The sequence below is a fragment of the Dipodomys spectabilis genome, unplaced genomic scaffold (genome assembly GCF_019054845.1).
Source record: "Dipodomys spectabilis isolate Male_0828 unplaced genomic scaffold, ASM1905484v1 ptg000699l, whole genome shotgun sequence".
Classification (NCBI taxonomy): Eukaryota; Metazoa; Chordata; class Mammalia; order Rodentia; family Heteromyidae; genus Dipodomys; species Dipodomys spectabilis.
The window spans coordinates 607,909-619,396 of NW_024871376.1; the positions used below are offsets into that span (position 1 = coordinate 607,909).

The 11,488-nt window shown below is 65.9% G+C and overlaps 2 protein-coding genes across 4 annotated transcripts in view; both read left to right on the forward strand.

The window, feature by feature from the left end:
* The window catches only part of Ranbp17 (RAN binding protein 17), a 216,685-nt gene extending 216,544 nt beyond the window's left edge, over positions 1–141 (forward strand). For all 3 annotated transcript variants that reach the window (XM_042672349.1, XM_042672352.1, XM_042672350.1), the window contains one exon: positions 27–141. In XM_042672349.1, coding sequence (XP_042528283.1) covers positions 27–123 — 97 coding nt within the window. In that variant the 3' untranslated portion in view covers positions 124–141. The remainder of the gene's footprint in view (positions 1–26) is intronic.
* A 9,502-nt stretch (positions 142–9,643) lies between these two features.
* Positions 9,644–11,126, forward strand: Tlx3 (T cell leukemia homeobox 3). Its single transcript, XM_042672348.1, has 3 exons — positions 9,644–10,183; positions 10,419–10,662; positions 10,911–11,126. The coding sequence occupies exons 1-3, from the start codon at positions 9,763–9,765 to the stop codon at positions 11,119–11,121; spliced, it is 876 nt and encodes a 291-aa protein (XP_042528282.1). The 5' UTR covers positions 9,644–9,762; the 3' UTR covers positions 11,122–11,126.
* Positions 11,127–11,488: the final 362 nt, after the last annotated feature.

The following is an 11,488-nucleotide window of genomic DNA, read 5'->3' on the forward strand; positions in this document are numbered from 1 at the left end:
CCATTTCCTGCTTTCTCTTTCCACAGGTTCACTCAGAACCTGTCTGTCTTCAGAAGAGACATGGCGGAGGCCCTGCGCAGCGATGGACACACAGAGCCGTGCAGCCTGGACATGATGAGCTGACCGGCGCCGGGCCGGGCCCCACGCAGACACTCGGAAGTGTGGGTCCCAGGACCTGGGTGCTGGCTAACAGGGGAATCTATTTTTCAAGACAGACAAAAGCCCTACCTTTTTTATAAGTCCGGCCTAATTATAAGAATTTATAATAGTGCACAAGCAATGTCAGTTCCGTCTTTGTCTGGAAGATGAAAACGTGTTTTCAGTCCTCCCATCAAGATCGTGGTCTTGGTTCTCATAAAAGGCGTGGAAGTGTATTTAACCAAAGAGCGGCAGAGCCAGGCTTGCGCCTGGCGCGCACTGGTCTGAGGGTCCTCGTCAGCCCTGGGGACCTGCTGGGTCCTGATGGCCACGGACGCACTGGGGCCTGGGAGGCTGGCGGATGCCTGTCTGGAAGAAGCCATGTATGGAGGGCTCTGGGGTGGGTGTCGAGGGCCACATGTGGGCCCCTGCGCCTCAACAGCGTCTGGTCAGTGGAGCGAGGTGACCTGCGGGGCCTGCTTTGACCCACATCGGAGCCGGCTTCCGTCTAGAGGAGCAGGGCTGGGCAGGGGCTGTGAGCCCTGGGGCACCCCCTACTCCTCCTGGGAACTGAAGCGAGTCTGCCTTCTTAACCAGCTGGGGTTCCCCAGAGGCCGTGGACCAAGAGAACTCCTGCTGCGCCGGGCTGCGCTTCGCCTGGGCCGCGCCGTCAGGAGGCACCGCGCTGCTGCTGAGGTGAGCTTGCCACCACCACGTGGTTCTGGGTCTCCCTGCTCTGTCTTCGAGGCCCAGGCTTCTAATAGATACTGTGCCCTTTGTCTCTGCTAAGACGTGAGTGAGAAAGAAGTCCACAAGCTCCTGCTGTGAGCTCCTTCCTTGACTAGCGTGTCTCCACGCCTTCCTGTGCGAAGGGAGCGTGGAGGCTGTGCCCACGCCGGGCCTTGCTCGACATTCTGTTGGAGAAGTTGGACGCTCGTCCCCAAACCTGTCAGAGGAGGCGACCCCTCCGCGCACCGTCCTCTGTACACATGTCTAGTATCTGGGAGCCTGCGCTGTTTGCATTAAAATGTGTTCACAAGAACGTGAGTGTCCTCGCTTTTCTCGGCCTCCCCACCAGAGATCCCAGTTGGGCGGGAGGCCAGGAGACTTGCCCTGGCGCCTGCTCAGAGAGTGCCGGCCATGCCCCAGCCCCCAGCAGGCCCCTCCCCACAGCCCCCCCTCCCCACAGCCCCCCCCCAGCAGGCCCCTCCGCACAGCCCCCCCCCAGCAGGCCCCTCTCCACAGCCCCCCCTCCCCAGCAGGCCCCTCCCCACAGCCCCCCCTCCCCACAGCCCCCCCTCCCCAGCAGGCCCCTCCCCACAGCCCCCCCCCCCCAGCAGGCCCCTCCGCACAGCCCCCCCCCAGCAGGCCCCTCTCCACAGCCCCCCCTCCCCAGCAGGCCCCTCCCTACAGCCCCCCCTCCCCAGCAGGCCCCTCCCTACAGCCCCCCCTCCCCAGCAGGCCCCTCCCTACAGCCCCCCCTCCCCAGCAGGCCCCTCCGCACAGCCCTCCCCTCCCCAGCAGGCCCCTCCCCACAGCCCCCCCTCCCCAGCAGGCCCCTCCGCACAGCCCCCCCTCCCCAGCAGGCCCCTCCCTACAGCCCCCCCTCCCCAGCAGGCCCCTCCGCACAGCCCTCCCCTCCCCAGCAGGCCCCTCCGCACAGCCCCCCCTCCCCAGCAGGCCCCTCCCCACAGCCCCCCCTCCCCAGCAGGCCCCTCCCCACAGCCCCCCCCCCCCAGCACCGTGTCTCCTGCAGGTGGTGAAGGAAGATCCACCAGCGTTTAGTGTTGAACCGGAGGCCGCGTGCGCCCCCCCTGAAGGAACCCTGGCCTCTCCTCTCCAGTGGGAGCCAGAAACATGGCTCGGGACCTTGGTGCGGCGTTGGCTCCAGCACTGGCCCCTCCTCCTCCTGAACTTTATAAGATCATTCCTGAGACTTTTTAATGTTTTATTGAGGTGCAAGTTTACGATGACAGCAAACCTTTCCAACTACAGCAAGAGTAACCTGCCTCCGTGGCTTATTAAAAAATAATGTTGGTGTCGGTTTTTACGTCCCGTAGTTCGGACTGCTGATAAGAGCGCTTCCTTGACAAGATTCTTTTTGAGGTTTACAGAAAGCGTAATAAAATATGTAAGTTACATTTCCACAAACAAAAGCTATAACATAAGTTATTTATAAGCGTGAGATACAAACAGTATCACAATAAATAAACCATAAAGGTACCTGCAGCATCCATCTTAATGTAATTTGCCCAACAAAACTGTTGAAACGAAGTCAAATTCGGTAGAGAAATCTGTCAGGGAGGAAAGTCTTAGAGCACAAAGTGGGGGGCGGCCGTGCTGGGGGAGGTGGGACGGGGTGGGAGCCCCCCACAAGGCCACCCTGCCATCTGTGTGCACCCCAGTACCCTGGCCACAGCCCCCCCACGCCCCTGCCCCGCAGTCCCGCAGGACCTGGGGCCGGGTCTGACCCAGGCTGAGGACGGGGCCATCGCTCAGGCTCCCATGGGCTCCCAACCAGAGGGCATAGTCAGCCTCTGCCCACAGGCCAGCGAGCAGAGCCGACCAAGGGCCCCCGGCCTGGAAGTGGATACAGGATGTGGATACCCGCTAACCGGACGGGCCTGGCCGAGCCACCCTTCCCCGTGAGGGACGGGGCAGGAAGAGAAAGGTCAAAGCATCCACCTGAGTTCCTAGGCCGCCCTCTCGTTCCTTTTTCCTTGTCCTTGCTTTCCTGTGCTGCAAACTCTTGATGACCCTCCGTGGACCGGACTGGCTCCTAGCCCAGAACAAGGAATCAAGGGCCGGCCACACCCTTCTGCCTGCAAACAACTCCCACAGCAGCCTCTCCCCTGCTGTGGGGGTTCCTGACACGCCCATCCCCGCTCAGTGTCCCAGCAGTGGAATCTGCGCTGCCCACTCCCAGGGTAGGAGGAGGTGCTAGCATGGTAGTCCAGACAGGCTCCTGCCTGCATGATGTTGGGCAGGTGACTTGGCGTTCCTGTCCCAGCCGGCTTGGAGCCCCGAGGCCTGGGCTGGGTCTGACCCGAGCAGCACCAGGGACCTTCATCCTCCCTCGGATCTCGGGGGAGGGGGACCCCTCGGGCTGCCCTGTGGGGGGCGTGATGGAGGGCTGACCCACACTGTCCTGTCAGATGAGGGAACCGCCTCAAAGCTGTGGCATGGTCTGGGAAATGGGAGTAGGTTCTCATTATATAAAAATGTTCCAGCTGGAGGAGATGCAGAGAAAGAGGAACCCTATTACACTGCTGGTGGGAATGTACACTTATGCCACCACTTTGTAAGCAGTCTGAAGGGTCCTCAGAAAGCTAAATATCAACCTCCCTTACGACCCAGTCATACCACTTCTAGGCATCCATCCTGAACAACAGGAACCAGTATACAAGGACACATGCACCTCCATGTTTATTGCAGCACTGTTCACAATAGCTAGGATATGGAAACAACCCAGATGCCCCACCACAGATGAATGGATCCAAAAATTGTGGTATCTAAACACAATAGAATATTATGCAGCCATTAGAAATGACAAAATAATGGCATTTGCAGGGAAATGGATGGAGCTAGAAGAAATCATGTTGAGCGAGGTAAGCCAAGAGCCAAGAGACAAACGGTACATGGTCTCCCTGATAAGTGGATGTTTAATCCAAAATGTAAGGTGATACAACAAAATCAACTGGACTTAAGAAACAAAGGACTTCCACTCATCTGGTCAAATCACTACTAAATATCCCCATGCTGCTGATCACATGTATGGTATATATGTGCACACCGGAGGGAAACCAGGAGAATGACACAGAACTAGAGGGAATCAGGGAAAAACAAATAGCAGCGGGACCCATCCGCTGCACTGGACATTGACCAAAATGAACTAAGTAACTCGATGGCAGCGATGGGAGGGAGGGAACGAGTGGGAAAGAGGGAACAGCTGATGCTATGCAAAACAAAAGAAATGTACACATCACCCGATGTGGAAGAAATAACTACTGCAAAGCTCATAGAACTCATAAATCCTATAGACCACGATAGACAATCTGCCCCATGAAAGTTAGAATGTGTTGTGACTTTAACTAAGCATCACTATCCCACAATACTGTGAAATTTGGGGAATTATGTAACCACTTAATCACAACAAAGAATTTGAAAAAAAAAAAAATGTTCCAGCCGGGCGCCAGTGGCTCATGTCTGTAATCCCGGCTACTCAGGAGGCTGAGATCTGAGGATCACGGTTCAAAGCCAGGGAAGGTCCATGAGACTCTTACTTCCAATAAACCACTAGAAAAACTAGATGTGGTGCTGTGGCTCAAGTGGTAGAGCACTTGCCTTGAGCTGAAGAGCTGAGGGACAGCGCCCAGATCCGAGTTCAAGACCCATGACTGACAAAAAAAAAGTTCCAATGAATAGATGAATGGACAAATAAAGCTGGAGATTCAGAAGGTCCCACTGAAGCCGGGCGCTGGTGGCTCACACCTGTAATCCTAGCTACTCAGGAGGCTGAGATCTGAGGATCGCAGTTCAAAGCCAGCCCGCGCAGAAGAGACCGTGAGACTCCTATCTCCAATAAACCACCAGAAAACCGGAAGTGGCGCTGTAGCTCAAGTGGTAGAGCGCTCGCCTTGAGCTGAAGAGCTGAGGGACAGCGCCCAGGCCCAGAGTTCAAACCCCACGACCGACAAAAAAAAAAAAAAAAGAATAGCTGGCTGACCCGAATACACTTCAGAGCCCTGATTCAATCTCTACCCCCCGTTTTACAGACCAGGAGATTGAATCCTAAGTCGCACAGGAGGTCAATGACAGGAGACCCGAAGGACATGGGCTCTAGCATCTGGGTTCATGGGCCAATTAGAAGTTCAGCCCCGCCTCTCCCCCCCCTCCCCCGCCCAGCCTCTCTGCCTCAAGAGAGGAAGCCCCCACAGTTCTTGGAACGTGCGTCTCCGAGCCTTGCTCAGGTTCAGTTTAAAGGAGATACAAAGGGGCAGCAAATGTTTACCATCTCAGAAGCCCCAAGCCCACCTTGGGACGTCTGTAACCCACCAGCGCTGGCCTTAAATGCAGTTATTTAAAAAGAGGAAAAGAAAAAGAAAAATGGACCAAATGAATTAAATTTTCACCCTAAGAGAGAAGGAATTAATTCGTCAAAACAAAGCATTCATGGAAGAGATGACACAAAGCAGAAGATAATGAAATCAAGGACATTTGAAGACCAATAAAATAGACAAACCTTTGGCAAGCGTGATGCAGAGCCTCGGGCACAAAGGGGCAATGGGGCCGAAGCAGGGGGTCAGCACCAGGGCTTCAGAGTGTTTCAGGTTCCGCGTGCTTCCCAGGGGGCTTCCCGGGGTTCCAACGCACACATGAACACGGTGCGGCAGGCAAATTTGAGCAGGTCACAGAGCCCGAGTGGCCCTGCCTCGGTTTCCCCTTCCAGGCTCAGGCTAGCATTCGGGGTTGTGCATTTCTAGGAGACCCTGGCGCTTCGCGGGGTGCTGTGGGCCTGGAACCAGCGGCTCAGAGCACGGCCGCCCTCTTCTGTTTAGAGGGAGAGAAAAGGGAGTTGTGGCACCTTGGGGCAGAGCAGGGCACCCCTGGGTGGCGCACCCCCAGGGCTGGACGCCACGGGGCGGGACACCAACCCTGATGAACTCAAGCTGGTGAGTTTGGTCCAGTGTCTCAACCAGACCAAGAAACTGAGGCACAAAGAGGGGGAAGGGGGAGAGACCTGCGTCTACAGAGGGCAACAGGAGTGCCGGGGTGAGAAAGTGCTTAGAGTCTGCCTGCTCACTCCACAGGGCTCTCCACACCCTGCCCTGCCCTCCACACCCACCCCTGCCCTCCACACCCCAGCCCTGCCCTCCACACCCCTGCCCTCCACATCCCACCTGCCCTCTACACCCTGCCCTGCCCTCCACACCCACCCCTGCCCTCCACACCCCACCTGCCCTCCACACCCCAGCCCTGCCCTCCACATCCCACCTGCCCTCCACACCCCAGCCCTGCCCTCCACACCCCACCCCTGCCCTCCACACCCCACCTGCCCTCCACACCCCAGCCCTGCCCTCCACATCCCACCTGCCCTCTACACCCCACCTGCCCTCCACACCCCACCCCTACCCTCCACATCCCACCCCTACCCTCCACACCCACCCCTGCCCTCCACACCCCACCTGCCCTCCACACCCCAGCCCTGCCCTCCACACCCCTGCCCTCCACACCCCTGCCCTCTACACCCCAGCCTTGCCCTCCACACCCCACCCGCCCTCCACATCCCACCCCTACCCTCCACACCCACCCCTGCCCTCCACACCCTACCTGCCCTCCACACCCCACCTGCCCTCCACACCCCAGCCCTGCCCTCCACACCCCTGCCCTCCACACCCCTGCCCTCTACACCCCAGCCCTGCCCTCCACACCCCACCTGCCCTCCACACCCCTGCCCTCCACATCCCTGCCCTCTACACCCCAGCCCTGCCCTCCACACCCCACCTGCCCTCCACACCCCAGCCCTGCCCTCCACACCCCACCTGCCCTCCACACCCCAGCCCTGCCCTCCACACCCCAGCCCTGCCCTCCACACCCCAGCCCTCCACACCCCTGCCCTGCCCTCCACACCCCAGCCCTACCCTCCACATCCCTGCCCTCCACACCCCACCCCTGCCCTCCACACCCCTGCCCTCCACATCCCTGCCCTGCCCTCCACACCCCAGCCCTGCCCTCCACACCCCTGCCCTCCACACCCCTGCCCTCCACACCCCTGCCCTCCACACCCCTGCCCTCCACATCCCTGCCCTGCCCTCCACACCCCAGCCCTGCCCTCCACACCCCAGCCCTACCCTCCACACCCCTGCCCTCCACACCCCACCCCTGCCCTCCACACCCCACCCCTGCCCTCCACACCCCAGCCCTGCCCTCCACACCCCACCTGCCCTCCACACCCCACCCCTGCCCTCCACACCCCACCTGCCCTCCACACCCCAGCCCTGCCCTCCACACCCCAGCCCTGCCCTCCACACCCCACCCCTACCCTCCACACCCCTGCCCTCCACACCCCACCCCTGCCCTCCACACCCCACCCCTGCCCTCCACACCCCAGCCCTGCCCTCCACACCCCACCTGCCCTCCACACCCCACCTGCCCTCCACACCCCTGCCCTCCACACCCTGCCCTGCTTCAGCCCCTTTTTCCGCTCGGGGAGTGGTCCGGCAATGAGGAGCCCAGAGCGCGAAGGCCGCGGGCGGGGAGCTGGGCCCTTGGACCGAGCTGGGGTCGGGAGGCGCCTGGGCCGCGGGGCGGGCGGGCGTCTCCCGGCCGGCTCCTCCTCGGCTTCTCCACCGCGTCCTGCCGCCCTGGGGCCGCTGCGCCGAACTCGAGGAAACGGAGGCCCGAGCGGGGGCCCTTGGCGCCCGCGCCCGAGCTCCGGCCGGGAGGAGGGAGGCGGCCCGGCCGGCCCCGCCGCGCGCAGCTCCCACAGCCAGGCGCACGGCCGCGGGGCCCCGGCCCGGCCCAGGCTCTGCGGGACGCGGGGACCGCAGACAAAGAGCCGCGCACGGCGCGCCCCGCGCGGCCTTCGTGTTCAACCCACCGCCTCTGCGGACAGACCGACAGACAGACCGACAGACAGACAGACCGACAGACAGACCGACAGACCGACAGACAGACAGACCGACAGACCGACAGACAGACCGACCGACAGAGACCGACCGACAGACAGACCGACAGACCGATCGACAGACCAACAGACAGACCGACATACCGACCAACCAGACAGACCGACAGACAGACCGACCGACCGACAGACTGACCGACAGACCGACCAACAGACCGACCGACATACCCACCGACAGACAGACCGACAGATAGACTGACAGACCGACAGACAGCGACAGACAGACAGACCGACATACCGACCGACAGACAGACCGACCGAAAGACCCGACAGACCGACAGACAGAACGGCAGACCGACAGACAGACCGACCGAAAGACCCGACAGACCGACAGACAGAACGACAGACAACGACACAGACAGACCGACAGACAGACCAACCTACAGAACGACAGACAGAACGAACGACAGGCCAACCGACACAGAATGACCCACAGAACCACAGGCCAAAAGACAGAACGACAGGCAGAACGAACGACGGAGGACCGTGAGGCGGGAACCACGCGCCGCCCAGGCCCAGCCCGGCCCTGCCGCCCCGGGGCGCACGGGAAGCCCGGGGCGCACGGGAAGCCCGGGCCGGGGCGCACGGGAAGCCCGGGCCGGGGCGCACGGGAAGCCCGGGCCGGGGCGCACGGGAAGCCCGGGGCGCACGGGAAGCCCGGGCCGGGGCGCACAGGAAGCCCGGGCTGGGGCGCACGGGAAGCCCGGGGCGCACGGGAAGCCCGGGCCGGGGCGCACGGGAAGCCCGGGGCGCACGGGAAGCCCGGGCCGGGGCGCACGGGAAGCCCGGGCCGGGGCGCACGGGAAGCCCGGGGCGCACGGGAAGCCCGGGCCGGGGCGCACAGGAAGCCCGGGCTGGGGCGCACGGGAAGCCCGGGGCGCACGGGAAGCCCGGGCCGGGGCGCACGGGAAGCCCGGGGCGCACGGGAAGCCCGGGGCGCACGGGAAGCCGGGCACGGCCCCTCCGCGGGGAAGCCCGGGATCCGAACCCGCTCTGCGCACCCGCACGTCGGGGCTCGGCAGTGCCCGGGGCGGGGGACAGCGGCCCTCGGACCGCGTGGACGGCGCCGGCCCCGCAGGCCCCGCAGGCCCCGCAGGCCCCGCAGGCCCCGCAGGCCGGCCGCTCGCCTCTGCGAACGAAACCGGCTTTGGCTCTAGGCGAACGAATAAAACGAACGGGGGCCGCCGCGGACGCGCGCGACCCCACCGGGCGCCGGGCCCCGCGAGCGGCTTCTCCCCAGGCGGGTCGGCGCCCCGGCCCCGCGCCCCAGCCCCGCGCCCCGCATCCCGGTCCCGCACCCTGGCCCCGCGCCCCTCCGCACCTCTCCCGACGCGCCTGCGGGTCCGGACGCACGGGGGCCCCGGGGCCGCGCTCCGCGCTCGCGGCGAGGCTCCCCTTCGTTTGGTTTGGTTTTTACGTGTCTGCGCTGGAGAGAAACGTTGGGAGACGACGCGCGGCCCCGCGAGCGGCGCCCGGGCCCCGGGCCCCCGGGCCGGCGGGGAGGCGAGAGGCGGGGAGGCGCCCGCCCGGGGCCGCGCGCGGGGGGCGTCGGCTCACGCGGCCCGTTGGGCTCGGGGCGCCGCCGACCTCGGCCGCCCGCGCCCCCGGCCGATCCATTTGACCTATTGTTCGCGAGCGAAAGTGATGTCACCTTGGAACAGTCCCTGGGCTCCCGTCCGCGTGAGTCAGGCCGCGGCCGCGAGCCGCGAGCCAATGGGAGGCGAGAGGCTGGGCGGGCGCAGCCAATGGCAGCGGCGCGGGCGCGGGCGCGGCGGAGACTCGGGGCCCGGCTCGAGAAGATGACACAGAGCCCGCCGGGCCCGCGCACTCTTGGCAAAGTTTCAGTGCGACCGGAGGCGCGGGGCGCTGCGCGGCCGCGCCGAGACGGGGCCCCAGCCGCCTGCGCGCCCGGCCCGGCCCGGCCCTGCCGCCCGCCCAGCATGGAGGCGCCCGCCGGCGCGCGGACCCCGCACCCGCACGAGCCCATCCGCTTCGGCATCGACCAGATCCTCAACGGCCCGGACCAGGACGGCGCGCCCGCCCCGCGGGGCCCCGACGGCGCCGGCTACCTGGGGCCGCCCCCCGGGGGCCGCGCGGGCGCCGCGTACCCGGCCCTGCCCGCCTCCTTCGCCGGCCTCGCCGCGCCCTTCGAGGACGCGGGCTCCTACGGCGTCAACCTGAGCCTGGCGCCCGCCGGGGTCATCCGGGTGCCGGCGCACAGGCCGCTGCCGGGGGCCGTGCCGCCGCCGCTGCCCAGCGCGCTGCCCGCCCTGCCCGCCGTGCCCGCCGTCTCCAGCCTGGGCGGCCTCAACTTCCCCTGGATGGAGAGCAGCCGCCGCTTCGTCAAGGACCGCTTCACAGGTGAGCCGCGCGCCCCGCGCGCGCCCCGCGTGCGCCCCGCTCCGGGACCCCCGCTTCCCGGGCCCGGGCGCGGCCCAGGCCTCGGCGCCGCGCGGGGGGGGGGGGGTGGCGCGGGCGGCGGGCGCGGGGGAGGGCGGGAGGGAGGCCGCCCCGCCCGGCTCCCGCGCGCGCTCCGCGGGGCCCCGCGCGGCGCCCGGCCGGGCCGCGCACCCAGGGGCCTCGCGTGTCCCCGCAGCGGCCGCCGCGCTCACGCCCTTCACGGTGACCCGGCGCATCGGCCACCCCTACCAGAACCGGACGCCGCCCAAGCGCAAGAAGCCGCGCACGTCCTTCTCCCGCGTGCAGATCTGCGAGCTGGAGAAGCGCTTCCACCGCCAGAAGTACCTGGCCTCGGCCGAGAGGGCGGCGCTCGCCAAGTCGCTCAAGATGACGGACGCGCAGGTCAAGACCTGGTTCCAAAACCGGAGGACCAAGTGGCGGTGAGCGAGGCCGGCCCCGCCGGCTCTGCCCCGCGCCCGCGCCTCGGCCCCCGCCCCGGCCCCGCCGCGGCTCCCACCCCGCTGGCATCGATCCCCGACTCCTTCCAACCCGGGACGGGCGAAGCGACCGCGGCCTGGACGGGGCGGGGAGGGGCGCGCTCGCGGGGCCCCGGAGGTCCGGCGGCGGCGGGGCGGGGGCCGCGGAGGCCGGGCGCGGCCGTGACCGGGGTCCCCCCCCCCCCCCGCAGGCGGCAGACGGCGGAGGAGCGCGAGGCCGAGCGGCAGCAGGCCAGCCGGCTCATGCTGCAGCTGCAGCACGACGCCTTCCAGAAGAGCCTGGGCGACGCCATGCAGCCCGACCCGCTCTGCCTGCACAACTCCTCGCTCTTCGCGCTGCAGAACCTGCAGCCGTGGGAGGAGGACGGCGCCAAGGTCCCCGCGGTGCCCTCGCTGGTGTGAGCCGCGCCGCGCGGCCCGGCCCGGCCGCCCAGAAAGCGCCTTAGGTCCCCGCGCCCGGCCCCGGCCCCGGCCCCGCGCGTCCCGGCCCCGGCCCCGCGCGTCCCGGCCCCGGCCCCGCGCGCCCCGGCCCCGGCCCCGCGCGCCCCGGCCCCGGCCCCGCGCGCCCCGGCCCCGCGCCGCCGCGGGCGCCTGTATCATACTTTGTACTTTTGCCCGAACCTGTAAATAATCAAAGTTTTGCCCTTTTCTCCTCGGTTGGCGGCGGCCGCCGGCCTCCCGCGGGGCCGGGCGCGGGGCCGGGCGCGGGGCCGGGCGGGGTTCGCCCCCCCCCCCCCGCTCCTTTTATTTAAGTCGTTTTATTTAATAA

Excerpts from the sequence above, each read along its gene's own strand:
- Tlx3 (XM_042672348.1), top strand. The coding sequence starts at position 9,763 with ATGGAGGCGCCCGCCGGCGCGCGGACCCCGCACCCGCACGAGCCCATC. Across the intron at positions 10,184-10,418 it reads CGTCAAGGACCGCTTCACAG|CGGCCGCCGCGCTCACGCCC; the intron begins GTGAGCCGCGCG and ends GTGTCCCCGCAG. Across the intron at positions 10,663-10,910 it reads AACCGGAGGACCAAGTGGCG|GCGGCAGACGGCGGAGGAGC; the intron begins GTGAGCGAGGCC and ends CCCCCCCCGCAG.